The sequence below is a fragment of the Lipomyces doorenjongii genome (genome assembly GCF_038497915.1).
Source record: "Lipomyces doorenjongii strain NRRL Y-27504 unplaced genomic scaffold V1508scaffold_94, whole genome shotgun sequence".
Lineage (NCBI taxonomy): Eukaryota > Fungi > Ascomycota > Lipomycetes > Lipomycetales > Lipomycetaceae > Lipomyces > Lipomyces doorenjongii.
In genome coordinates, this window is record NW_027118161.1 from 31,862 (window position 1) to 48,904 (window position 17,043).

The window sequence follows — 17,043 nt, forward strand, 5'->3', positions numbered from 1 at the left end:
TATGATACAAGGCTAAAACGATTTAAACAATAAAAATCGATTTAATATCTTTAGTCGAAAAGACCGAAACCTGCAATACTTGTTAGCCACGTCTTGAAACACAAGAGACGAACATACCCATATCATCGTCAGACTCCTCAGCCTCCTCAGCAGGAGCCTCCTCGGCAGCTGGAGCGACCTCTTCAACGCCAGCCGCAGTGGCGACAGGAGCGGCGGCAGCTGCATATGCCTCGGGATTGGCGATTCTGTCCTTGATGGCCTCGGATCCGTCGAAGGTGTAGTCAGTCGCAATTGAGACGGCGAGGACCTTCTTGTAGTGATTGATGACGGAATGGATGACAGCGGGAAGCGTGGGATAGCCAATGGCGAGAGATATGGTTGTAATGGTACTAATGGCGGAGGTGAAGCTCTTAATCAAAGTCTCCTCCTCAATATCGAGAATCTCAGGGGAGAAAGCCTGACCCTGATCATAGACCTGGAGAACAGCCATACCGTAGGTGAACGGAGAGATATTCAACATGTTCAGAAGGGTGGCTTCGGAAGCACCGACTTTGTTACCCGTAGAAACGACTTGGACATCTGAAGTAATTTCAATGGTACCACGAGCGATTTTAGTAGGAACACCAAGGGCCTGGAAGAAAGAAGTTTTACCGGGCTCCATACCAGTGTTTCCAGCAGGAATCCAGACATCCTTAGGCGCAACGGCACCAGCACGAGCTGGAGCAGCAACCTTGTTGGCAATGATGACCTCACGGATTTCCTTCAAGTCCGCATTGGTGAAGACGAACCCGACGTTACCCCTGACGTGCGGAAGGAGGCGCTCGAACTCGGGGAAATCGGCGAGAAATCCACGAATAGCACGGCGAACCATGGTATTCTTTCCCATCAAAATGACACCCTGGCCACGGAGAGCCTTTCGGATCTCGTGCATCTATTGCCGATAAAATTAACTATCTGATCTTTGCAAAATTCTACTCAATTTGAGATGTACCTGCTGGGAAGAGACATTGTCAACACCGACAATGAAGATGCTCTTGTACTCTATTGCTCAATGTTATTTCAGTCGTTCATTTAGATCATAGCCGTAGTCAATAATTACCCTCAAGGAGCGAGCGAAGCTTTGTGAAGTATTCGGATTTCTTTTCGCGAGTGCCTCCCATGTCGACTCTAATTAGGAAGAAAGGATATTTAAAGGCGCTAACGAAAATATATCAGTAAAGCTGCTATCGAGACAATGGTAATTCAATAAGCACCAGTGCATGCCAGTACTTACCTCGAGTTGGCTAGTTTGGGAGTGTGGAGATGTAGCCCACTGGTTTCGAGACAGGTATTACGCGATGCGAATTCTTTGACGGCGGTTGAGAGGCAGTTTGTAAGTGCAGTCACAGTCCCACTTGAACCCTACTATATCGAACCCTACAATCACGTGACCTATGCGCTTAAAGACTGAAATACAGCATAACTGTCAACGCGCCGCGTAGTATAATCATCAAATCTCGCTCGACAAGAGCATAGAAGATTTCAGAAGTTTGCAGAAGTCGGAAGAACCAAGTTATAGCCAAAAAGACAGGGTAACTTCGGTAACCGGGTAACTTTGTCAGCCTTCAACTGTTACCCGTACAAAATTTTTGGAGGGTGCGGCGAGAGTGGGAAATAATCCGTTACCGAGTGGCACAGCATTTTCTCTGTTCACGGTGTAACGCGCTCGCTTCCCCTTATAAATCCATCGCCGCCACGAACACCAAACTTCAGCGACTCAGCTCTCAGTGCTTATTATTCATTGCTCGTTCTAGTTTTTATTTAAATTTGCATTTTATCATTCTATCTTGAGAGCTCAAAATGGTCAAAGAGTCAAAACTATACGATGTCCTAGGTCAGTGCTAAAATTCTTAATAATTATGTTCGCATCATATATTTTGCATCTAAGGCGGCATATATGTTTGATTGGAAGAGTTTACTGATCACAGACTTTAGGGATTTCCACGGACGCGAATGATTCTCAGATTAAGAAAGCTTACAGGTATTTTGCATTTTGCGGCTGTCATTCGTATTGTGGTATCGGAAATTAAGAGCTGATCTTATTCATAGGGTTAATGCTTTGAAATATCATCCAGATAAGAATCAGCATAGCCCAGAAGCTGCGGAGAAGTTTAAGGATGTCTCGCATGCGTATGTATATACTGTTTTGTGTTAATATTAACTGTCGGATTCTGATATCGCGATGTTAGTTATGAGATTCTGTCAGATCCCCAGAAGCGAGAAATATACGACAGATATGGCGAAGAGGGATTGTCCGGTGCTGGTGGCCCAGATATGGGAGGAATGAATGGCGCCGAAGCCTTGTTCTCACAATTCTTTGGAGGCGCTGGCGGATTCGGTGGAATGTTTGGTGGTGGCGGCCGACCATCTGGCCCACGCCGGGTGAGTAGTACTTAAGTTACCATTACATCTGGTGGCGTAAGAATATTAATCTTTATTTTATAGAGTCGAGACATCGTTCACGCTTTGCGAGTAACGCTGGAGGATCTGTACAAGGGCAAGGTTGCCAAGCTGGCTCTTACTAGAACTGTTACTTGCCAGAAGTGCAATGGAAAGGGTGGTAAGGATGGTGCGGTGAAGAAGTGCTCTACTTGCAATGGCACTGGATCAGTTACGTTCCAGAGGGGCATGGGTCATATTATTCAGCAGTTCCAAACTGTGTGTCATGATTGCAAGGGAGAGGGTGAGATTATCAGGGAGAAGGATCGATGCAAAGGCTGTAATGGCAAGAAGACCGTCAGCGAAAAGAAGATTTTGGAGGTCCACATTGACAAAGGTATGGTCAATGGCCAGAAGATCACTTTCCCAGAAGAAGGCGACCAAGGTCCAGATCTTCTACCTGGTGATGTCATTTTCGTCGTTGATGAGCAGCCCCATGAGAGATTCACTCGAAAGAAAGATGACTTGTTCTATCATGCCAAGATCGACCTTCTCACTGCCCTTGCTGGTGGTAGTATTGCTATTCAGCATCTCGACAACGAATGGCTAAGGGTCGACGTTATCCCTGGTGAGACGATTCACCCAGGTACTGTCAAGGTAATTGAAGGCCGTGGAATGCCATCTTATAGATTGCACAACTTTGGAAATCTTTATGTCGAGTTCGAAGTTGAGTTCCCAGGCAATAACTTTGCTACCCCTGAGCAGCTTGCTCTTCTAGAGACCGTACTTCCTCCCAGACCGGCTTTGAATATTCCTGCTGACGCCATGATTGATGACGTCGTTCTTCAAGATGTTGATCCTATGCAGCAGGGCCGTTCGCGAGCGGGAGCGGAGGAGGATGAAGACGGTGAGGAAGGAGGAGCTGAGCGTGCTCAGTGCACAAGTCAATAGAGGAGTTAAGAAGTAGTATAGACAAGTGCATTTTCTGAGTGCATTTTCTGATAGCTTGTATGTAGTTCGGCTGGAATGTAGTTTGTTCTTGCCAATGGATGTATACTTTTTTTTGTTTGGGTACAACGTGGATTAGAGCTATTTATGTGACTGGGCGGCGTTTTAATAAAAAATTGTGTTGTCCGCTTCCTTCTTCTATATCCTATAAGTATCATATGTTCGGGTGCGAGATACGGGCAATGTTATGGAATTTGCGTTTGTCAGGTACAATTGATAGCTTAAATAGGCCGAAGTAGTGATTGCTAGTAATAGAGCGGTAGCTATATGTCAGCAACAGAGAGCTCTGTATGCACTAATCCATTATGAAACTGAATACTAAAAAATGTACAATGAAGTCATGATTCCCAATAACACCGAATTACTTAATCTTTTTTAATTGCTTGTCCGCTCGCCGTAACTTTCCATCAGAGTTCTCGACATCGTCTTCTAACATGCGTAGCATTTCGTTCTGCAGCTCCAATTCGTCGTTAATGTCGATGCCAAGTTGCTTCTGTCGCGCTAATATTTTACTAAATTCCAGTAATGTGTCGTCCTGGCTCTGCATTTTCTGCATCTGCAAATTCAGTAGTCCCCGATTATCCAATTGCCGTGTCTCCGCGGTCTCAGCTAGCGGTCCCAATACCCGTTTAGCGGAGCTGGCTACGCTTCCCAAAACACTCTTGCTACCCGCAAATAGCGCTGCGCGGTCTGGCGACTCAGAGGTAGCCGAACTTGTATCGTCTGTGTGCCTCGAGACCGTCGATGCCAGACTCTCCAGTCCTTCCCGCTCCTTCTTTACTAAATTCAGCATATCTCCCCGTCTCCGCAATTCACCCTGCCCTATGGAGCTTGCCAACTCTTTCAATCCCCTATCCAGCATTACGATTTTCGTGCCAGACTGCACTAAACACTTCTTGGCCTCAGCAGCCGCAGACAGCGACTCCAAGACACCATTCTTGTTCACGGACCCCGTACCAGTAAGCGTGTCCCGATCCGACAAATACTTCCTCGCTTCATGCAGTAGCGTCTTAACCTCGTGTAGCGTATCCAACCAAACCACAGGATCCGAGATATTCTTGCCCGACGGCATCACTAATGACGCGGTCGATGAACTGCTGGATAATAATGAGCTTCCCTGGTTCGCTCGTCCAGCAGCTGATAGACCAAGGAAATCCCTCCACGGATCGCTTAATCGCCACCTCTGGTCCGAGGACTTTTGGATGTCCCGCATGAACTTTTCCAGCACTGCCTTCCGCTCCTCAATCAACTCCATGTTCGTGACTGACTTGCCAAAAAGCTGTTTGCGGGGTAGCTTGAACGGAATAGATTCGCCTACGACGTTCTCAATATCCGACGCCAATTTCACGAAATCTGAGAACCGTTTCATAACGGTGTAGGAGCGCAGCGGTAGACGTATTTGAACATGGTAGACTGTGTGTGGTTTCGGAGCCGGGCTAGTCGAATATGACCGGATGGTGATGTCGACCTCTGACATCTTGCGTTGCGAATAATGGTAGGCAAGATGATAAAATCGACCAGATGCGAGAAGTGGTCGTTCGTGAGTGAGTACGTAATTTGTATGATTGGTGCTGAGAATTGGATTTTAGGCGATGCTTATCTTGTTGGAGAGAACGCTGCCCTCAGAGTTCCGGCACGAACTAACTCCACATCCACTGATTCGAATCTAGCCCCTGAAATTTGGATCTATCCCAAGATAGCTCATATTTTTATATTAACTACAATGTTTATCGTTCGTCGTTCGCCAAAATTATGATATTACAATAACGTCTGTCTTTTTAATAAATATGTCTGGTATCCGCAGGTCATATTCACGTGAGTAACTAACACAATTTGGCTCTGCCCGTCTCCGCGTAATTGTCGTTGATAAACACACTCAAAATCACACACCGGGCACCCCCCATGTCTACGAATATTTATGCATATGAACCTCTACTTGCAGTAGATCTCCAGCTATCAACCATTCCTACTGAAAGTTTTGGATTGCAGAATAATCGCAGCCAACCTAGCCACAGACATACTGCGACACGTCATGTCGTAACTAGAATACAGATATTGACAGATTAGTTATCCAAACATTTGCCCTCCGTATGCAGGTGTAGATATACAACTAAACTACCAGTATCCAAAACTCTCAAGCAGATCAACTATACGTCACAGAATCGACAGTCCCTGAATACCGCACAGCATCGAATTCAAAGTTACCATTTTCAACGATCTCAGATATCGTCAGTCGTTCGCCTTCGTAAACATAATCGCCTTCCTCGTCGCAATGGTACGAGATTCTATAATCAGATGGATGCAAATTTGCCGGCAGTTTACTCCATAGGTAATCTTTTTCTTCATTATCTGTTGTCAAGCGGACACAGATGGCGCGGTAACCGCGTACACGACCAAGCAGCCTTACCAGCTTCGCTTTAGCGCCGGATTGAATCATCAAGAATTCGCCAGGATTGAGAACATCCTGTCCGTTGGTTTTGAACTGGCCAAATTGACTATCGAGAATGATGATGGCTGATACCACCGGAGCCAATTGCAAGACCTTGTTGCTCTTCGCTCTGGAAAACAGCCGCGCTGCTGATAGAAACAGCCTTGTTATCGCCGGATGGGGATTGTATCCGACCGAAAACGCCATCCGTCTGAATGCTCCCGGATCGCGGTTAAGCAAAGTGACCAACCTCTTTGGAATGAGAGAGTCACCGTTATATTCTGGGATCGAAATTCTGACAACAGCGTTCTCGCCCGGACGGAGCACATTCATACGCTGTCTAGTGCATTTTGATATGATCTTTCGTATAACGATAGGATAGAACGTGTTGGTGCCCGGTATTGGTCCAAGCGCGTACCGCTCCTTCTTATTGAAATATCCACAATGACCAACGACGTCCAGATAAAGTCCGTCCTCCGGCACCAATCTGGCGGAAACAATATAAGCAAGAGGCAATCGATCCACTGCCATATCAACAAGTTCTCCACAAGCCTTGAGACTATCCAAGTATTCCGTCGGTGAAATTTCATGCATCGTAAATGCAGAGTGTTGATTGTCGTCTGGCACGAACGCAGGGAAATACTCCTCTATGTCATTATCGCTCACCTCATCATCTGGACCAAATTCAAGCACGTCTGCATTAAATCGCACTTTCGTCATACCATCGATGACATAACCGCTACGCCAACACCGTAATCTCTTGCTCTTAGTATCTTGAATCGCGAAGGAGAACACCCCTCTTGCACGGCAAAACACTGCCAAAAATTCCTGCAAGATGATAAACGACGGCTGGTCCTCCGAATTTACAAAAAAGAAGTTGATATACTTCGGACTTAGCAGCCACTTCGTGCTGGACACAAGCTTACACTTACCCCTAGTGGAATTGTATCTCTCGATCACGCCGCCGGGGGCCATATCCCGAGGGCCAGTGATATCGTGAAGATGACCTGTCTGCCAGGTAGCGACTCTCGTGACTACTTTTAGTCGTAAAGCTTCAGCAACCTCTGCACAAACAGCGTCAATGACAACTACAATTTTCTTATTCATCAGTCTCATGCAGTTCAACTGTCGTTCCCATCCAAAGTCATCTTCGCTAACACGAACAAGAATAATATCAGGAGCCCATAACAACACTCGTGAGGTGATATCGTCAAAAAATACCGGAGGGGCATTCTTGGGAGGCGCTCTAGTCTTGATGCCGACGGCGTGGATTGTCGTCTTCGGGAACATGTACGACCATAAAGCTTCCTTTTCGGAATCATCACCGCCGTCGGACACATTGTTCAGGTATGCCATGCTATATGGTGGTCTAAATCCCTTCTTTCGTGAAATCGGCGCCTCTGGTTCCAATAAATTCAATGAACGCGCAGAGTCAAGAATGACATCTACAAACATATCACTGCAATTGCAATATGTCGAGCTCTTGAATCCCTCGTCTTGGAAGATGAGTACACGGATGCTGTAAAGTTTGTCGTCGGGTAATTCCTCTAATGTCGCCCGGCCCAACATTTTGCGCATCAGGATCGGCGATTGGTGGATTTTCACGTAGCCGTGTTCCTCGACGAGTTCCCGTATTTTTCCCTTTCGAAGCTCTGTCAATGACACAATCTGTGGCGATATCCTCGTGGCTTCCTTCGTCGGCACGGCTTCCTCATTGCACGCTTCCAGCGCAGTCGTCGGCGCTTCAATCGTCTCAGAATCCAAACATACGGTGGCCATCGCAGTCGCGTCTGTTACCCACTGAGCTGTCGCGCCTTCCGGCTTGTCAGTAAACCGTACCCGAACGGTCGGTCTTTCTAAAAAGGTCGGTGTCAGCGACCCAATCGTGCTAGGCGACGAAGGCGGCGTAGATTCCATTGACAAACGAGACGACCTCGCCGTCTGACTAGACGAAGTTGATGAGTGACGGGACATGGATAGTGCGGTACCATCACCACCTCCAGATACGTCTGCACCGACATCTGTGAAGTCTCGTCCGCAAGTGCAGTCACAATCGGGAGAGATGCACAAGGGAGGTTTTACCCCGTCGCCACCGGTGTAAATTTCGCGGTCGTCATCGGGATAAAGACTGGGTTCGTAGGGTGTAGGTGGTCGTTGAACCGGCATTTTGGTTTGCGACCCCAATTACTGTCCTAAAGTTCAGAAATTAAACGGAAGGCCGTAGGGAAGCAACAGAAAGCTGATACGTAGCTGCGACGACGACAAGCAACATTAAAGAGCAATCTAGAGTCATTACATATATATACAGTCCGAATACAAGGACCCCTTGGATATCGCAGTAACCGACCGCGTCTGCCATCGACGCGTCGCGTCATCGTAAGTAAACAGCGCCTCCTTGTCTGTTTACTCCTCGGTTCGAACAGTGCCTCCACGTGGCTCATACAATCTCGCAGTCGCCTCCCACTCGCAGCTAGATCGTCACGATCGTCACGGATCTTCAGGCCCTGGTCGTCAATCCGGTCGTTATCGAGCTTGAAATCCTTGTTCGCAATCACGGTCCCGCCACGTCGTACCTAATGTCACGATCGAAGTATACTCTTCGTACCCATTTCATTCCAGATCAAGCCAAAAAAGTTCGCCACAGGTCATAGTTCAGCAGATACACAGAGATTGTGATGATCACGCCTGATCATTGTCCATGAGACATCACTCGCAGGCACGCCAAGTTCGTCTATTTCATCAACAAGCTCCTACAGGCAACGCCCTGAACCAACCAAAAGAACATGCGCCGAGTAAAAGATCAATGTGTCACAATCAAAAGCATGCCCAGGTTCTACTTCTCACGACGTTGAAAACTACGACGCATGTGTCACACAACATGCTCGTCACAGTGTGACTCGGTCGATTTTGAATCCGCAAGACAATTGGTTCCATCAGGGCCAATCTGCGTGCAGCACATTCTCGCTCAGATTATGCATTTTCGAACTCAATTCCCGTCATATTTTTTCCGTCCAAAACTGCTGCAAAACAAAGTCTGGCGATTATTGCATACAGACTCAGCCGAAAACCGGTACTTACGTGCCATTGAACGCATAAGTGTGAAAATTTAGGTGAGTTAGGGTGGTATATATGATAAACCAATCTAACGGAAGCCGACTCCGGAGCACTGCTAGCTTCGACGGTGTGAGACTCATAATTCGAACAGTCTCGAGACCTTCAAAACCTCACGAGGACTATCCACCGCCGACCCGAACACGCAGCACGACGAACAATGGCGGACGCGAAACGCATTCTCGCCATCTCATCACACGTAGTGCACGGGTATGTTGGCAACCGCGCGTCGACGTTGCCGCTGCAGTTGCTATACTGGGACGTGGACGTGCTCAACACGGTCTCGTTCTCGAACCACACCGGCTACACGCAATGGTGCGGTGACCGCCACTCCGCGCAGCACATTCGCGAGATATACACGGGATTGAAGATGAACACGTTGACGGACTACGATGTCGTTGTTACCGGGTACATTCCCGGCGCGGAAGCGGTCCGGGAAGTCGGCGCGGTTGTGCAAGAATTGCGGCGCGACAATGCTGAATTGGGACGGGAGGTCCTCTGGATTCTGGACCCGGTTATGGGCGACGAAGAAAAGCTGTATGTCGCGCCGGACGTTATACCTGTTTATGAAAGTCTCCTGCCACTAGCGACTGTTATTACGCCTAATCAGTTCGAGGCGGAGTTACTCTCTGGCATCAAGTTTCAAAGCGAGCCGGACATAAAGAAAGCTCTCCGTATATTATACGACAAATTCGGCACTCCGAACATTGTCATTTCGTCCGCTGTAGCAGCCGATGATTCTAAGAAAGAGGAGTTCGTGTGCGCGGGCCAAACGAGGCGGAAGGATGGAAGTCTGCTTCAGTTTTATCTGCGGCTGCCGTTTATCAACGCGTACTTTACCGGCACAGGCGATCTCTTTGCGTCGCTCATGTCTGATCGCTTCTGGACCTATTACACAGCTGCAAAGGGCGTCGAGGGCGATGTTCCTGATGCCGAGTTACCACTGGTTCGCGCAGTCGAGGACGTCAGCGCGATAGTGCAAGCAGTTCTCCGCAACACGGCCGACGAGGTGCAGAAGTACAACATTAGGGAAGACAAAATGGCTGTAGAGACGGGCGTTCCCAGACCAGAACCGGCCACAAAAGAGCGGAGGATCCGGGACATGAAGTTTGGCGAGCTACGGTTGATTCAGAGCCAAGACAAGATCCGCGTGCCAGACGTTGTGGTCAAAGCACGGTTCGATTTCCCGTAGGGGGTAAAAGCATCTTTGGTTTAGATTGGTATAGTTGGTGTTCTTGTGTAAATGAAACTGGATGCATAATAGACTACTATAACACATGCAAGTCGATCCATATCATATTTATTGGGCTTATATGACATGACGTAGGTATGTATAACAGGAACAAAAGCAAGAAGTATTGCCGTAAAGAAATCCTTGTATACCAAGCCATGCAGCACCGTCACGCTAAAACGAAACACCAATAACAAGAATACAACACAATTATGCTAATAGTTGGCCACGTAGAATATACAAGTCAATTCAATTAAGAATAAGGTAAAAAAAGGTCGTTATACGACAGAATTTGACACACGGTCACTTTGTACAAAACGCCCACCCTTGAGCCCAATCCAATCCATCCCATCCATATAGTCGTCACGCGTAACATAGAGGAAATGACTAATAATTTCCCCAGTTTAAAAAAAAGGAAATCCGAACACCCAAACCCCAAATCCGATTTTTAAAAATCACAGCCCATCAAAAATACATAGAATGATACAATTCTAGAATAAAAAAGCCAGACAATATACAAAACAGTTGTCATTTAGTGTGACCTCGAAGATGTAGAGTGGATCTTCTTGTGCCGCCGTAAGTTGGACACCACCGAAAATTTCCGACCACAACCTCTGAAGTCGCAAGTGAATGGCTTTTCGCCAGTGTGCGAGTACATGTGAGTCTGCAGACTACTGGGCCGAGTAAAACGCTTATGGCAGATTGGGCACTTGTGCTTCTTCTGCGTGCCGGTCGACACCTTGGAGTTGAAGGTCGTCATGAGCGCGGCGACAGCGGTGCCGTTCTGCGAGCTTGCGCTTCCATTGCGAGTGTTGCTGGCTGGAACAGAGACAGTGCTGCCGAGGTGGCCCGGAACAGGCCGGCTTCCGTTGAAGAGGATAGCCTTGGGAATGCGCGCAATTTCGCACGGCAGCGGATCCTCCTCGGACTCTGACTCGCTTTGGGGCTGCTGGTGCATGGGCACGACCTGCTGGCCCTGGTCGTGGAACGCTAGCCCGTACGAGTTCACCGCAACTGGCACCATCCCGGGGTTGAACGCAACGCGTTGGTGACTTGGTGAAGATAGGGCGATAGATGGGTTGACATCGTCGCTTGCTGAAGAGCTCCTGTGCGAGTGCGCGGAGGCCAGTGAACCATCGCCAAGCGACGTTCGCGGTGAGTGCGATGTGCTTCTGTCACTGCTTGCCGCAACCGAATTTTTCCGTCGAGCGTGCAAGGGCACTGTGCCATCGGGCTTGACTGAGTTGGACATCGAAAGCATTGGCATGGACATCCTTCGAGCGTCGACAGAGAAGGCGGGTCCGGAGCAGTTCGAATTGGCCTCTCTCATCTGCATGACATACTGGGATGGCGCGGACGCTGGCACGGAGGCCGGCGAAGGTGAGTCTTGTGCGAGACTGGCATTCGAAGGTGTGGGTCCAATATTGACTTCGAGCTCGTCGACGACCTCAGAGACGAACGGCAGATGCGTATACGCGGACGAAGAGGAGGATGCTATTAGTGTCTGCGGATCGATGTGGGAGCTGGCCGCGCCAGGGGATAGATTATTTGGCAGTGACATGCGGCGGCCGGCCATAACGTTGGATGAGTGTGTGAGATCTGTCGGTAGTAGCGAGGGCGAGCCAACGTTGGAGCCAGAGGCGGTCGCGACGGAGTTGTGCATATGCATCGGGAGCGCGAGTGACATATGTCGGGTGTGCATGTTGTTCGCAGATGTGACCACGGACGGGTTGACGGATGCGCTGCACGAGCTGGTGTCAAACAAGGACATGTCGGCGGTCGACACCAGGCTCGGCGAGTACCCTGCGAACGAGGGTGCGAATACCGAGGCCATCTCTGGTGTGGCAGGGCCGATAACTTCTGTGGACACAAGCTGCTGGCGCCGTGGGACGGAGGCGGATGCAGAAGTGGACGCGAACGGGTTGTTGAAAGAGACGAGACTGCCGGGGGTGAGCTGGGCCATGGAGGACGAGCTCGAAGAAAAATTTGGCAGACCGTCGAGATTGAGCGAGGACGGGCCGGGGGAGTTGAAGTCGAGCATGAAGGAGGAGGATGTGGGAGCAGCCATGATGGAATCAGACACTGGAGCGACCAGGGCCATGAGCGAAGGTTGTCAGACGGGCCGATGAGTTGAAGGCCCAATCAGTCAAGACGAGCAGTTGTGCGAGTATTTGTGCGTGTGTGTTCGTGAGTGCTAGTGAGTGAGTGGGTTAGCGAGAGAGTGCGACAGTGAAGGACCGCAGCGGCGGCGGTGGGCGGCGTAGTTATATTTCACGGGAGTACCTAGCTGGGCTGTGGGCAAGTAGAAGGCAGTGTGAGAGCGACTCGCGATGGAGGAGTAGAGTTGAGACTGTTCGTTAAGTTAAGCGGCCACACACAATCTTCGGTCGTACCGCATAGTCGAACGCCCTTTCCGCGCGGCGTACCCAGTACGATTCCCGATCGCGCCTGCTAGATTTACACGAATCAAGGTTAGGGCTGTTCGAGGCATCGCCCGCCGGCGAATTCGCCAGATCCGGCCGCGGTAGCATAGTACCGCTTTTTTTGCTGCTGCGCTAAGCTGGCCAGTGCCGCACGCACGCCCAAAAGTAGCGCCACATGCGCGGTGCCTGGCCTACTGCACGTGCAGGCCGGGTAAGTCAACTTAAGCTCGTGGCCGCCCACTGCTTCCCACTGGTTCACTGGTTTCGTACTAGTTTAGTTCCAGCTTGCCCACCGGCTTGCCCACCGGTTCGGCAACAAGTTTCGGTTTAGGTTGTGCCGCCCACCAATAGTTTCTTGTAGCACCAAGACGGTAATGAATTCCAGAGAAGCCAACGGCTTGTGCCTCCTCGTACCTTTCTTCAACTGCCAAAAAGCCCCCCAAGAAGAAACTACTGTAGTTCTGTTCACCCTGTAGTAACCAAACGGTTACGGTTTTTTCCAACAATACCTTGGCTCACCGCTATTTCATCATCTCGCAGCAGACCCATCTTTATCGAACATCTCGATATCTAGATCCCCCTTGTCCAATGTAATTGGGAAACGTCGTTCAATTGACGTCAGCGGCAGCTATCTGTCTGTCAATGATCAATGCTAGACGCGGATATCTACCATTATGCGTGTGCTAGTCCACTGCAGGAATTGCAGGCATTGTACAACGGGTATGGCTTTCTGCCTGGGTTTCCTTTGTCTGCATTTCTTGTTCATTCTCGGTCGAAGCCAAGTCCGGCCAATTTGCACCCTGATCCTCGATCGATTGCCAGTGTATCGTAGGATGATGCGCAAATTCCGATTTACGCTTTTTTACTTACGCCGGGGGGGACATTGACTAGAACAGGGCAGGGTGAATACTCAACTGGCGGATGAGGCGCCCGGCAAGCCCGCCCCGCGATTGGCCCGGAAGTCTCCTCCGTCGCGGATGGCTAGAATCGCGTTACCCCAACGCTGCAAATCTGAACTTTTCCTCTGAGCCTTGCGAAGGAGGACTTGGATTAAAACAAACCGTCTAATAAATTCCTCACTCTATTAGGGACGGTCAATAATATTTCGCCTAATTGTCATATAATTAAAAGACTCTTCCAGATTTAGTGAATCCGTATATACGACTTTAAAAATCTAATTCCAAACTGCTAGATTAGTCTGTCTTCGGATCATGAATGATGTGTGGTCTTCTAAAATGCGTTGGTCGCATGAATATACTGTCCCCCTTATGGGTGGTAATCAGGCCACCAATCATCGTCTTTTCCGTTGCTGACATCAAAACTCTCGCAGTTAACACCAACAGTTCAATGGTTATTTTGTATGCCGATGCTGTTCCCGGAGGCTATACAAATTGCTCACGCGGCCTCACACGCGTCGCACTCTGCGCGCGATAGAAATCAACGCACGTGTTTCTGTCCCAATCCAACCGCGCCATTTCTTCACATAATTCATGCATTTTCTTTGAGCTCCGAGCAGTCTCGTGAACAGTCACGACGGGTGGCTACTTGTTCTTCGCTTATTGACTTTTGACGCTGAATGCGGAGATGTCAAGAAGTGACCACTTCGAAAGCTAGGACAGCCACAGGAATCCTGTCGTCGGGGCAGAATCGAGCTCGTACACGTGCAATCCATAGCTAGCGGTGCCAGTCACCGGATGCCGTGTGTGATAGTCGTTATTTAAGTAGGACTAATTCTCACCCCAGTAAGGTAGTGGACCAATCCGGTGAGTGTAGACCAGCTTCCAGCTGCAGCCACTCCTCAGCATTCCTTCGCATTGCAAGCACAATACAAACTATAGTTACCTAATCCATTATAATTATTTAGTTTAGCTGTGGGCTACATCCTAACTTGAAACCCAACATGGGATACTCTATCGGGAAATCTGCGCGCCCAAACTCTATTGCTGACGTCATAGCATCGTAAGACTGCTGTCAACCAATTTTATCCTCCGCTGATGCCTGCAGTTGGTATTTACGTTACGTCTACAGGTCCCGTTACGATGGTGGCGCAGCAGTGCTGATGACTTGTTATGGAGATGCAAAGAGCAGCTATATTGTTGCAGTACTGTTGCCAATGTTCAATGGTAATGGATCACGTGTCGTGGAATTTAGATAGAGCGCCATAATAGGGCCCAATCCCTTCGCCTATGATACTCGCAAGTATGTCTTGCAAACGCTAAACTTGAGCTAGATCAAAAGCGGAAAAAGGGAGATCCATTGGATAGGGCCCCAAACTCGGTACGGTTTAATCCATCTCTCAATATATGACCGAATTAGGATCGTTTGAGGTTAGCCTACGTCTGCAGTTGGCATCCTGTTCGCTCCTCTTGTTACACACTTGGAAGAAGCCCTAACTAATATCCAAGCCGAAACAAGTCTCCCGCCGCCGTGTGATTCTTCAAACTGTGAGAGACATCCACCATAATCACCCTTGCATCGCTCGGTTTCTCCTTGGACCATGTCAAGCATGGGCCCGTGTGACATGTCTGCATCACACATGCGGCGCACTTCGGCTGTTCAGACGGCCCCTTTCATTTATGGCTTTTATTCTTGTTTCGTTGCCGCTGTTTCTGGCCATAGAAAGTTAAGTTCGGAAGAGTAATTTACGATATATACGCATTTAACACCGCACAAAGACAGACTGCACGGCCTTGGCTGACGTGCCCGGCCCGAGCGATGTCGCACATTGAATAGCGGCTCCTATATGGCGTTTGGTAGCGGCGCCGTAACGTCATGCGGATCACGCATCCGCGTTCCCACTAGCAGCTTTCTGAGACTGTGGAGTGCTCAACTTGAGCTGGTTTAGAAAGTCTTAGTAAGAGTCGCTAAGCGCGACGCCGGTGGTAACCGAACGCAAGCTCCATCAATTCCTGCCAAGATAGTTCAATTAATGGCTTGACCATTACCACGTCCCGGTGGTTAGCCTTTTTCTAGGCCGATTCATTCCTGAAAGTTGGCATTTTCTATATGTATTCCGACTAATGTCTAGGACAAAGGTTTCCGGAAATTTCTGGAGATAACGAACTACATCATTAGAAGGTCAGTTATTACACGGTCAATGACTATTGTCGTCGACGGCTTCACGAACAAGCCACAACCTGCGCCAGCTCTCTTCTGTCAATAAAACCGTTGGGAACGACACTGTCCCCTCGGATCGCTGCACCGTATAATTGCCGCAATCCGTCTTGCGACAAAGCAACGTCTAAAGAAGAAGTGAAAATAAAAGCGCTTATATATTACGTGCATTGGCTTTTCCAGTTTTGGCCTATTGATTTGCCGGATATGTATGACGAAAACGGATTTGACAATGTATCTGACCGGACATTATATTCGAGTTAATGGATTTTTCGGATCAGCTTTATGTGTATACATAAACCGACCACGTACGTGGCAAACAAACCATATACGAATAAGCTACTAACCACATACAAAATCTCGGGTGGCGCCGGATCGCGTCAAATGATTGTTCTAACGCTTTTGTCTTGCCCTGCCTGGAACCCAAACCCCCATTTCCCCCCACGAAGGCGGCCTTGCCGCCTTCGCCACCCTTCAGCAGAAAAAAACAGTAGTGTGGAATAGCCATCGGACTGTAAAGTCAGACGGCCAAGGCTTGTAACTCGGCAATTTTGTGACAGAAGTTGGCAAACTCCACAGAACCGGTGTGCCCGTTCCAGTTAAAAATCTGAGAAAGGAGAAAAATTTCGAACATATTGAATTAGAGCCTGTTACTCATCACATAATTAAGCCCATGCCTGCCAGTTGGGTTGAAACCTTGTTACGCTAGCTTAAACGCAGAGTTTGAGATACATACAGATACCTGGACCGGTCTGAGCCCTCAGGCGATGCCAGCCGTGCCATTTGCCATGTTGCCACTGAAGGCTTCAGGCTGACAGACAATGTTTGATAGCGTATACATTGATAGAAGCACCTATTAAGCTCTACCGTGCAATATATCTATCGTTGTGCTTCTGAATAAAATTAAGAATAGTAGTGGGATGCGCAGTAACAGAGCCCGGTTCGCCCGCTTCTTCACCGCTCCGATCCCCCGCATTGCTCGTTAGCCAATATTTTGCATGTCGAAGCACCCCGCGCGTCCTAAGTCCCAAAAATCCCGGTGTGGCTATTTATCACATGCCATCCCGCACTAATTTTACTTTTAATAGCTGGATCTCGGTATTTGCTGCGCTTGACACGACTCCTCGTCGTGTAGTGGCAAAGTGGGGCACGTCGGATTTAGAGTTCTAACTAAGCGATGACAATGCACAACCTCCTGGCTCCGAGCTTTAGGCCGTGGGGGGGGGGGGGGGGGGGTATATAAAAAAAAAAACAATCGAAAAAAAAAAAAAAACAAATACATAAAAAACAATTTGTGGTGAGATGTTAAC

At 48.7% G+C, this 17,043-nt stretch overlaps 6 protein-coding genes across 6 annotated transcripts; 2 read left to right on the forward strand and 4 right to left on the reverse strand.

Moving 5' to 3' along the window:
- Positions 1-112: 112 nt before the first annotated feature.
- V1508DRAFT_330923 (60S ribosomal protein uL10) lies at positions 113-1,160 on the reverse strand (the record flags this gene model as incomplete). Its single annotated transcript, XM_066936642.1, has 3 exons — positions 113-931; positions 992-1,041; positions 1,100-1,160. Coding segments are annotated over 3 exons (930 nt in total), but the record flags the coding sequence as incomplete, so codon positions are not given.
- A 556-nt stretch (positions 1,161-1,716) lies between these two features.
- Positions 1,717-3,766, forward strand: V1508DRAFT_426280 (uncharacterized protein). The gene is made up of 5 exons (XM_066941546.1): positions 1,717-1,873; positions 1,975-2,020; positions 2,089-2,169; positions 2,229-2,421; positions 2,485-3,766. Exons 1-5 carry the CDS (start codon positions 1,840-1,842, stop codon positions 3,367-3,369), a joined length of 1,239 nt encoding a protein of 412 aa, XP_066792929.1. The 5' UTR covers positions 1,717-1,839; the 3' UTR covers positions 3,370-3,766.
- On the reverse strand, positions 3,579-5,236 carry V1508DRAFT_296100 (uncharacterized protein). The gene has a single exon (XM_066936581.1). It carries the CDS (start codon positions 4,901-4,903, stop codon positions 3,788-3,790), a length of 1,116 nt encoding a protein of 371 aa, XP_066792930.1. The 5' UTR covers positions 4,904-5,236; the 3' UTR covers positions 3,579-3,787.
- Positions 5,237-8,369, reverse strand: V1508DRAFT_296099 (uncharacterized protein). The gene has a single exon (XM_066936580.1). The coding sequence runs from the start codon at positions 8,018-8,020 to the stop codon at positions 5,570-5,572; it is 2,451 nt and encodes an 816-aa protein (XP_066792931.1). The 5' UTR covers positions 8,021-8,369; the 3' UTR covers positions 5,237-5,569.
- Positions 8,370-8,917: 548 nt separating this feature from the next.
- Positions 8,918-10,264, forward strand: V1508DRAFT_296633 (Ribokinase-like protein). Its single transcript, XM_066936583.1, has 2 exons — positions 8,918-8,964; positions 9,007-10,264. Exon 2 carries the CDS (start codon positions 9,126-9,128, stop codon positions 10,155-10,157), a length of 1,032 nt encoding a protein of 343 aa, XP_066792932.1. The 5' UTR covers positions 8,918-8,964; positions 9,007-9,125; the 3' UTR covers positions 10,158-10,264.
- On the reverse strand, positions 10,232-12,590 carry V1508DRAFT_426291 (uncharacterized protein). Its single transcript, XM_066941547.1, has one exon. It carries the CDS (start codon positions 12,295-12,297, stop codon positions 10,729-10,731), a length of 1,569 nt encoding a protein of 522 aa, XP_066792933.1. The 5' UTR covers positions 12,298-12,590; the 3' UTR covers positions 10,232-10,728.
- Between the last annotated feature and the right edge of the window lie 4,453 nt (positions 12,591-17,043).

Bases quoted from the DNA above. Each gene is read 5' to 3' on its own strand.
- V1508DRAFT_296100 (XM_066936581.1), bottom strand. From the start codon at position 4,903: ATGTCAGAGGTCGACATCACCATCCGGTCATATTCGACTAGCCCGGCT.
- V1508DRAFT_426291 (XM_066941547.1), bottom strand. From the start codon at position 12,297: ATGGCCCTGGTCGCTCCAGTGTCTGATTCCATCATGGCTGCTCCCACA.
- V1508DRAFT_296633 (XM_066936583.1), top strand. From the start codon at position 9,126: ATGGCGGACGCGAAACGCATTCTCGCCATCTCATCACACGTAGTGCAC.
- V1508DRAFT_426280 (XM_066941546.1), top strand. From the start codon at position 1,840: ATGGTCAAAGAGTCAAAACTATACGATGTCCTAG. The intron at 1,874-1,974 runs GTCAGTGCTAAA...CACAGACTTTAG, and splicing joins AAAACTATACGATGTCCTAG to GGATTTCCACGGACGCGAAT. The intron at 2,422-2,484 runs GTGAGTAGTACT...TTTATTTTATAG, and splicing joins GACCATCTGGCCCACGCCGG to AGTCGAGACATCGTTCACGC.
- V1508DRAFT_296099 (XM_066936580.1), bottom strand. From the start codon at position 8,020: ATGCCGGTTCAACGACCACCTACACCCTACGAACCCAGTCTTTATCCC.